At 41.8% G+C, this 9547-nt stretch overlaps 1 protein-coding gene across 2 annotated transcripts; it reads left to right on the forward strand.

Annotated features, from left to right (window-relative positions):
* Positions 1-702: 702 nt before the first annotated feature.
* LOC135434870 (uncharacterized) lies at positions 703-8922 on the forward strand. 2 transcript variants are annotated; one of them, XM_064691594.1, is made up of 9 exons: positions 703-838; positions 1240-1747; positions 3116-3235; positions 4371-4455; positions 4624-5084; positions 5946-6727; positions 6790-6960; positions 7029-7182; positions 7696-8922. In XM_064691594.1, the coding sequence occupies exons 2-9, from the start codon at positions 1382-1384 to the stop codon at positions 8191-8193; spliced, it is 2637 nt and encodes an 878-aa protein (XP_064547664.1). In that variant the 5' UTR covers positions 703-838; positions 1240-1381; the 3' UTR covers positions 8194-8922. The 2 variants fall into 2 exon arrangements, with proteins under 2 accessions (XP_064547664.1, XP_064547665.1); XM_064691595.1 differs by having other exon boundaries at positions 711-838; positions 1389-1747.
* Positions 8923-9547: the final 625 nt, after the last annotated feature.

Below are 9547 nucleotides of genomic sequence, written 5' to 3' on the forward strand. Positions count from 1 at the left end.
TATAAGAGTCTGATGTGGATAAGATATGGCTTATATAAGGAGAAAAGTGAAACTAACAAATGCCAAGTTTAGTAAAAAAAAATGTTAGATCTTAATTTTCGCCGAATTGCTTATATAATAGCTGTATGATATAGGGTTGCGATATTCATAAGATAGACGAAGATAGAAGTAGATAGACACATCTATAGAAAGTTTTATGACGATAGTTTTAAAACTGTTTTAGGTTAATATTTGTAAGCTTTAATATATTTTATGGGGTAGAAGATGTCTACTTATTACTAAAATCGGCATTTGAAAGGATTAAAATAAATATGGAAATTATGAAATGTTGTTAGTAAGGTATTTAGGTATTTAGTGTAATAGTGTAGTAAGCGAACAGAAAATATGATTGTTGGAAAGAAACATAATAGGCTGTTATGTTACCATATGTTACTGAGACGCGACAACGAGAGCTATTCTCACAAATGAGAAATTGTGATCCATTAAAACACTATAATTTATAATTATTCCGATAGTTATTCAACAATTTGGCGCGCTTTTTGGTTGATTTCTCATCAGCTGCTGAAAACCTTTGAGTATGGAACTGCGCATGTCCTTTGTGCAGGCTCAACTGCATGCGTCCTGTTGTTTTCTTGTTGCCGAGAGATGGGGAGAGCAGCAGGAGAGCGAAAGTTCTAACAACTTGACTGTTTTGACAGTTGGCAAAACGAACCAGTCGAAAATTTACCGAAAGCGTGAAAAGTGTTAAAATCTTTGTTAAAGTCAAGTGTAAATAGTTTCGAGTCTATCTTAAGGTGCAGTTAAACGCGTGAACTGTTCTCCAAAATGTATTAAAAAGGTAAAAGATGTGTAAAGTCTAGAAAGTCTTGGCAGAGGACAAAGCTTAGCCACAATCTTGCCTTAAGGACAAGCTTATTCAGTTTTGTCAATTGCCATTTAATTTGGAGTAAGATTCGGTCAGAGAAGTTATCAAAAACTAAAATTCGCTTGCATTTCGCTGTACAAAGTCAATATCAGAAACCAAGAAAAGCGTTGCACGGAATTTTATTGATTTTTCCTATTTGATTGGCCAACAAGGAGAACTGTCAGGCAGCTCGCACTCTCATTCACTTCCTCTCTCTCTCTCTCTCTCTCTCTCTCTCTCTTATATCTCTCTCGATTTTGACCTTTTGCCGCTTTTTGCGTTTTGTTTTGCTAAGCGCGTTCATTGCTAATCAGCTGATTGGTTTGCCTTTTCAGTTGCCACGATAGAAAATGCCATGCCAAATGCCAAATGCCTAGAAACAAGCGCTAGCCCATTCGCCAAGCCATCCCCACAACATCCACAAGTGTCCAAAACTAACCACGTACCAACTGACCCACCACCCTACTGCTCTCCGCCATGCTAGGCAGCAGGAGCCCCCCAGCTTACAAGCCACTCGCAACGGGAACGGGGGGCTCCGCCAGCGCCTCCACTCTCAGTTCCAGTTCGAAATCGGCGACCAACAGCTCCCAAGGCGGCCATCCCTATCAGCAGGCCTACGTGGGCCATTCGCACGCCTGTTACCACCATCAACAGCAGCAGCAGCAGTCGCATCCTCATCATAGTCACCATCATTCCCACGGTCACGGACAGGGGAGCCGCACCTCTCTGACGCCCACCATGAAGCGCGGCAAAAAGAACTGGGGCAGTCGGGAGAGATCCAGCATGAGTTTCCTCATTGTGATTCTCTTTTTTGCTGTCTTTGGCCTCATCATCCTGACAGAGGTAAGTTCAAGAGTTGGTCTGAAGCAAAACAACTCTCTTCGGAATACCGAAGATTTTAATCCCTTGCTGGTTGTATAGCATCTTTAAAATATATTTCTCAACTTAATACAAAATAGTTTTTTATACGGGAACAAAAAGTGGTCCGAGCTGTCTCTGACACATGTATTGCCTGGCAAAAAAGTAAGACTTCCCTTATCGATATTGTCCGAATAAAATATACCCTTTGCTCAGTAACTTATAAGCCTAATTTCGTGTGTATTCAAATTCCCCTTCAAATAGATTTACGCATATCACAACCACATTTATTTTGAAATTCTTGCCTGATAATTTTGTATAATAATTATAATAAACAAAAACAATCTTAATTATTTCTAATTCCTTAAGAAAACTGCTTCGATTAATATCGATTTATTCACAATATGTTTTCTGAGCATTTCTCAGAGATTATAATTTTGGAATTTCAAAATATTTTGAAGTTTTCAAAGCAAATCAAAAATACATTTTCCAAAGCTTAGGGCTGAGAGAAGAAAACTCACAGTTTCTTCACGAAATACACAGCTTGCGGCGTTTCCGCGTAGGGAATATTTGCTAGTCGTCTTCTCTTCTCTTAAGTTTGTAGAAGGAAGAATTGCCAGCTGCATTAAGTACATAAATATTCTTGATCAGGTTGACCAGCTCAGCCGATTTAGCCATCCATTTCTGTGAAAGCGTCGATCTCGAAAACTAAAAAAGCTAGAGGATTGAAATTTAAAGGAACCATATGCTCCTTTGCCATACAAAGAATGAGTTTATCAATTATCCTAAAATGTTTAGATTATATGATTACATTCACTGGGGAATACAATTTATATCTAATATTCACAAACTCTAGTTCTAAGTTTGTCAATTTTAAGCTGCTCTTAAAATCGATCCTAAAATCGCTGCCTTTGGTCAATTGGGGCAAAATCGAATAAATCGAAATATTTTAAAATATTTTCATATTTTATAATATTTTATATATTATAAAGATGGCGAGTATTCTGTTCAAAGCAGTTACGCAGCTGATTGCAACTTTTCGCAGTTAAATGTTAAAGAAATAATCTCACTTAATTGAAGAAATATTTAAGCCAACGAATAAGTCGCTGGTCATCAAATATGCATTCAACAATTACAACATTGTGTTTGCTGTGGGCTGGGCTGGGCGTGGATTTATGATTGCAATTAGGTTGCATTAAAAATGCAGCGTGCAATTAATTACGCGACCAGACGTTAATTAAAATGCTAAAAGCGCAGCTAGAAATTAGCTTCAAATTTAACCCACCTCTCCCGCCATGCCTCTAACCCATTGACTATCTACTTTGTTTTTCACTTTTTTCCCTTGTGCTGCAGGTTTTTATGATCGACGAACGCTCCCACAGCGGCTTGATGGCCATGAGGGCGGGCGGCGGGGGCGGTGCCAGCCTGGGCGGCCGCCTGGGCGACGCGATGCCGGATTATGATAATGTTAAGGTAAGTTTTGTTATGCAAATGTATGTGCGGTGCCAGCCAAATGGTCAACAACTCCTCTTGTTGTTGTTGTTGCACCTGCAACAATGCGGCTGCAGGTATGGGGGAATGGGGCGTGACAGCTTAACTATTGCGCCCATTTTTATGGTCTCAAACTCTTTGCGAGCGCGCGTGGGAAAACAAAAGATGTTGCCGTTCGCCATATTTCGCAGCATACTTTTCGGCTTGCGGGAGGCAAAGAGATTTGCATATTTAAGCAGCCAGCATAGCGCATAGCGCATAATGCATATGATTTACTTTTTTGGTACAAACGCAAACAAAAAGCTGATTTATTTGCAACGAAGCGCACCGCAATGCACTTAGCTGGCTTATGAAAACACGAGAGCCCCATAACCCCAAAGCTGACAGTTTTGATATCTGAACCGCATGCACGCTGCGCCAAAGGCATATGGCAAAAAAAATTTTATGACAGTTAACTTACTTTTTGAAAATCTGCGACTGTTAAGTTTAAGTGATAGGGCAACAAAGGCTCTTCAAGTCCATTGTGAATGTAAGCCAGGTGGTAGAATAAATTTTGAACCAAAAAGTTTATTAATCGGCTAGCGTGATTGATAATATTTGCCAAGCAGTTTAAGCAAATCGTACAAGGAACCTGTTGAATTTACAATGAAGATGAAACGCGAACCTCAAGTTAAATGAATCAAATTACTTTATTAACGAATTTTCAGCAATATATATTTTTATTAACCTATTTGAGATGGTTTTAATATGTTTATGAAAATATAAACCAAATTTCAACAAATTGTTGATTGTAAATGATTATAAAACTGAGCTCCTGACAACATTTGCCAGGCAGATTAAGCTAACAACATGTTGAAGTTTACGTTAAATTACTTAACTTAACGTTAAAGTACTTAACTTTACTTAAGTGTACGCAAAGTAGCTATTAAATGAGTAAAATTAGCAAGTTATTGAACAAATTATCAGCAATATAATATAATTAACTTATAATTTGTATTGGGTTATGGTTTTATTTTTTATATGGGGCTAGCTAACTTAATGGAACTTTTATAAATGTATATTCAGCTGAGCGTTTATTGAATTTATTTTTTGATTGGCAATCAAATGCTGTTTGCAGGACGACTACGATCTGGATGACAGCATTCTGAGTGATAATAAATTAGGTTTTATACAGTTTCGTGACAATAAACTTAAAATTCAAGGTGAGTAGCAAATGGCAATCAGAGACACACAATGGCCAATTCAGCCATTCAGCACCCATAATGCAATCAGAGACAGTCTATGGCCATGATAACAATAGCCGGCCAATACAACGAGGACGCGGCCATTACGTATACGTCGTGTATCTCATGCGATTCGCCATTCCACAGATGCCGCAGGCGCCGACATCCAACATCCGCGCTATGCGGGCATGCTGCTCAATGGCGGCGCTGCTGGAGCCGGAGTCGGAGCCGGAACCGGTGCTGGGGCTTTTGGCGTGGGTGTCGCTGGCGCTGGCAACGGGCTGAACATGCCGTTGATACCCTGGGGCCAGCTGCTGCCCGCCAAGGTGGAGGAGACGCTGCCACATTTTCCATTTGGCACGGCGCCCAGCGACGGCGCCTGGCAGGTTGTCAATGGCACCCGCTTCAAGTTCTTTGTCTACTCCGCCTACTTTGATCGCCGCGACGGGGCACGCCTCGTACGCGTTATTGGCGCAACCAAAACACGTGGACCAGAGCGCGTCTGGTGCAGGTTCTGGTATGGTCCCACGACTCACAACAGCAGCGAGGCGTCCACCTCGGCAGCACGTGCCAAGTACACCTCGGCGACTGTAATGGCCCGTGTGAAGGTGAGTTCAACCAGTTGACCGACTAATTGTTCATCTAGTTAAAAATACTATAAAAACTGGGGGAAAAAAAAGATTAGGTGGGTTCTCGTATACTAAATGGATTAGGTAAATTTACCCAGTATTAACAGGCTTTGGTCGAATTTAAGAAAAACGTAGGGATAATACGTTTTTATTGATTTACTACTACAATTAAACTAAAAAGTTCTAGAACAAAAGGCAAACCCTTGTGAAAATCTGTTGAGTTTTGACGAGTTATGAGCGAGGACAATTTTGACCTATGTCTATATAGGATACTAGCGGGTATAACCCGGCCTTGCTCGTGGCAAGTATACATTAAAATTTTCTCAAAAAGCTTTGAAAATGATACTGAAACTGATCGGACTTCTTACATGCAAACGTTTTTCGCTAATTAACCACAGTTATGGGTGGAATTCGCCAAATCGCTGAAACACGTATACATAAAGTTCTTATGTAGAGCTTTGAAAATTAGTTTGAAGCAAATCGGGGAAAACTTATACCCGCACTAAAAAAATTTTAGAATTGCATTTTCAACAGAGAAAGCTTTGATTTTGCGTAAAATGTGAAACACGCCTCAAATGATTTTTCATATAGATCCTTGGAAATAAATTTGAACACGAAACATAACCCATCAAATCCTTGACCCTCATTTCCGCTAATGTGGAATTCATTATCCGAAAAGTGTGAAACACCCCTCAAATGAATTTGAACAAAGATCTTTGGAAATCAGTTTGAGGCCAATTAGATGCAAAACCCCGTCTTAGCACGTACCTCCATCTCATAAGGAAATTACTGTGAAATCAGCAATCGGTCAGTTTTATATATTATTATATATTATTTTAGATAATTCGCGAGAACTGGAATCTTAAGTACAGCGCCTGTTTTGTTTTGTGTCCGGTACGCGCCCCGCCGTTGGATGTGCCGCAATATGTCAGCGTTGTGTCCAGATTGCGGGCGCCGCCCGGCAATTTGATAACGTTGCGGAACACGGATCAGGATGCGGACTTCGCACCGCCGCCGAGCAACAGTAGTACTAATGGCAATAACAATGGCAATGGCAATGGCAATGGCAATGGCAATGGCAATGGCAATGGCAATGGCAATGGCAATGTGGGTACTCGGGGATCTCCGCCGCATGCACCGCCCAGCGGCGAGCAGATACCGGAGAGGATGGCGGTTTGTGTGAAACCGTTTCACTTTAGCTACGATCAGGCGCTGTATCTGATGGAGTATCTGGAGTTCTATGCACTGTTAGGCGTCTCGCACTTCACCTTCTACAATCATACGCTGGGCCCGCACGCCTCCTGTGTGCTCCGGAGCTACCAGCAGGGCCAGGTGCCGGGCAACCTGACGGCCTTCGACTGGGAGCCGCTGCAGCCGGCGGAGGCGGCCACCAATGCCACGCCGCGTGTCCTCAAGTCGCTGCACTACCAGCGGCCCACGGTCAGCATTCTGCCGTGGAATCTGCGCATGCGCTCCCAGAAGGAAATACGCACCGAGGGCCTCTTTGCGGCGCTCAACGATTGCCTCTACCGGACAATGTATCGCTACAAGTATCTGGCGCTGGTCGATCTGGACGAGTTCATCGTGCCGCGCTACACGGACACGCTCAACGACTTGTTGAGGTGAGGCTAAACTCGAAGTGGGAATACCCTAGATAAACTCTTTTATACACATCTTTTGGCAGCTCCCTCAATCAGCGGTTCCGGAATCGCAACACTGGGGCGTACTCCTTCCAGAATGCTTTCTACTATCTCCAGTTCGCAGACGATCCCCTGGCCAGCTCGGGCATTGCGGGCGGCAGTGATCAGCTGGGCAGTGTGCGCGCCTCCTTGGTAACGCAGCGCAAGACGCGCAGGTGAGTTCGCCACGCCTCTATTGAGAAGAAGGTGTCTCAGCCCCTGTCTTCATTCATTCATTCAACAGACGCTACAAGCTGCATCCACAGAAGCAGCGCTCCAAATATATTTGCAAGCCGGAGGCGGTGGTCGAGGCGGGCAATCACTTTGTCTGGGAGTTTTCGCCGGGCATGGGATCGCTCAATGTGCCGCCAAAGGAGGCTATATTGCAGCATTATAGGGTGAGTCAAGGTTTTCAATTCAAAAATTCAAATTATTTAGCTGAGATTAAGGAAATTTTCGAATAGAGGGAGACGTTTCGAGTCTCATAAAGTATTTATTTTCGAGTCCATATAGGAATGTATGTTCGGTCGTCTGTCTTCGTCTTAAAGAGGGAATTTCCCTAAATTCGTGATATTTACAATTTCTCTGTCCAGTAAATTTACTCGTATCTACAAAAAGGGAATTCCCCTAAATTTGACGCAATTTGACACAACAAAATATAAGGCCAAAAGGTTTTGCATCGTGCTAAATGGCTTGAAACAAATTTTTATTTTCAAACCGCGTGAAATCAAAACCGTGTAAAAACAGAATTAGGTGTATTTTAGTTTTTAAGATATAGAGCTCCTATAGATATCCTACCAGATATCGCCATTAGCTGGCTGAGATGTGACAAAGACAGGATGTGCCTGGATGATGGTCATCTGGTCATCTGAGTCTCTATCTTCCCTCCTCTTTATCAATTCTTTTTGCAGGTTTGCGAGTTTGGCGGCAACGATTGCATTAAGGCGCCCTCCATTTTGGATCGCACCACCACCAAGTACGTGAATCGCCTGGTGCAGCGCGTCGACGCCGTCTATCGGCATCTGCGTCAGCGCTGCGATCTGCCCGCGCTGCCGACGCTGCCCAGACGCTCGAATGGCCAAACGGAGCAGCAGCACAACGAGAAGCCGAAGTTACTGCAACAAATGCGTGAATTGAATGCACTGAAATCGAAGGAGCAGCTCAAGGAGCAGGTCAAGGCACAGACGAGTGCCACAACGAAGGCGGCGACAACGAGGCGCCCGCCCAATGGCAACGGGCAGGCACGGAAGCCGCTGGCTGCTAGCAGCACAGCGGAGACGACGGCCAGGACGACAACGCCGGAAGCCAAGCAAATGCAGCCGCCGGCGAATGTGCGAAAGAAACGCAAACTGATCGTCTTCGATCTGGACGAGATGGGCGCGCCGATAGCGCGCGTCGAATACCACTGAGGAGTGGGATGGAATGGATGGGATTGGTTGGAGTGTGGAGCAGCGAATAAAGCAGAGCTTGAACATTTTGAATAGGTTTTAGTATTTCGGTTGTGCATCCGAGCGATTGTTCCCATACATTTTGCTCAAGAGAGGAAAGCTGGCGAATCGTTCAACCATTCACAGAGTCCATCGAAAATAATGCAACGCTCATTGTTCTTAAATTTGGCGAGATATTTCATTTAATTGATAAGCTTAAATTTACGAACTAAATACGAAACATTGGTCTGTTGTTTTTGGTCATCCTAAGAATCTAAATATTCCTATGCAAAATTTGAAAAAATTCCTATTATTGAAGTCAAACTGTTTTAGGCTAAGTTTAGTGTAAAAGATACAAAATACAATCCCCAAGTACTGTTAGTTGTACGTATGCATTTTTAAATTATTATTATTAATTGCAAAATATTTGCCGTTTATTTCCCCAAGCTTTTTGAGCTAAGCACCAAAAAACTGATAGAACCTACACTTAGCTAGACCCTTGCTCGACTCGTATTTCGATCAAGTGACGGATATACTAATTAATTAAACAATAAACAGTAACGAATTTTTAAATGCTTCTAAGTATCGCACATATTTGTATAGTTTTTGCCTTCAACAGCAAACAGCAAACGTAAGAAGCGTCTACTAGATATATACAATAAAAAAAAAAATAAAATATATATACAAAGTATCTAGTAATAATGCTCAGTAGTTGTTAAGTAACAAGACACCCGATTATATGGGAATTGTCTTGAGAATTAAATTACAGTCAATAAAATTGTGTGCAAAATTAAGAAATTGCAGAGATTGCTTTTTAATGGAGACTTGGTTTGCTATTGCTTTTTTTATGGATACCCCTCATTTTTAGGGTAAATTATCCAATCATGAAACAATGTTTATTACAGTTTTATAGCATGCTAGTATATAAAGAGTTAATTCAACAACCTATTTGTATTGTAAAACATTTGTATAGCAAGTGTAAGCTTTTATCAACATGTTTAGCAAAGCTCTTAAAAATGCCTAGTATAACACATTTCGTATGCGCAAGCTGACTGTAGTACAAATGCAAGCAATTCAGTTGTAAGCTTGTATAACAAAAAGTACTAGCACACTTTGCTTGCGCATTATGACACTTTGTGGGCACAAATACAAACAAGTCAGTTGCAAGCTTGTATAACAAAAAGTCCTGGGCATTATTACACTTTGTGGTATACACAAACTGGTATACACAACAGCTTTCTATTAGAACAATTTTTGTTTAGTCAAAAATATTTTGCAAGCTTGTGTGTTGTACAGCCATAAAGACAATTATGATTTTATGGTTTACATTTCGGAT

The sequence above is a fragment of the Drosophila montana genome, unplaced genomic scaffold, assembly GCF_035044405.1.
Source record: "Drosophila montana isolate Dmon_TW-CO22-7 unplaced genomic scaffold, ASM3504440v1 contig_3440_1, whole genome shotgun sequence".
In the NCBI taxonomy this organism is placed as follows: Eukaryota; Metazoa; Arthropoda; class Insecta; order Diptera; family Drosophilidae; genus Drosophila; species Drosophila montana.

Excerpts from the sequence above, each read along its gene's own strand:
- LOC135434870 (XM_064691594.1), top strand. The coding sequence starts at position 1,382 with ATGCTAGGCAGCAGGAGCCCCCCAGCTTACAAGCCACTCGCAACGGGA. Across the intron at positions 4,456-4,623 it reads CAATAAACTTAAAATTCAAG|ATGCCGCAGGCGCCGACATC; the intron begins GTGAGTAGCAAA and ends GCCATTCCACAG. Across the intron at positions 7,183-7,695 it reads CTATATTGCAGCATTATAGG|GTTTGCGAGTTTGGCGGCAA; the intron begins GTGAGTCAAGGT and ends TTCTTTTTGCAG.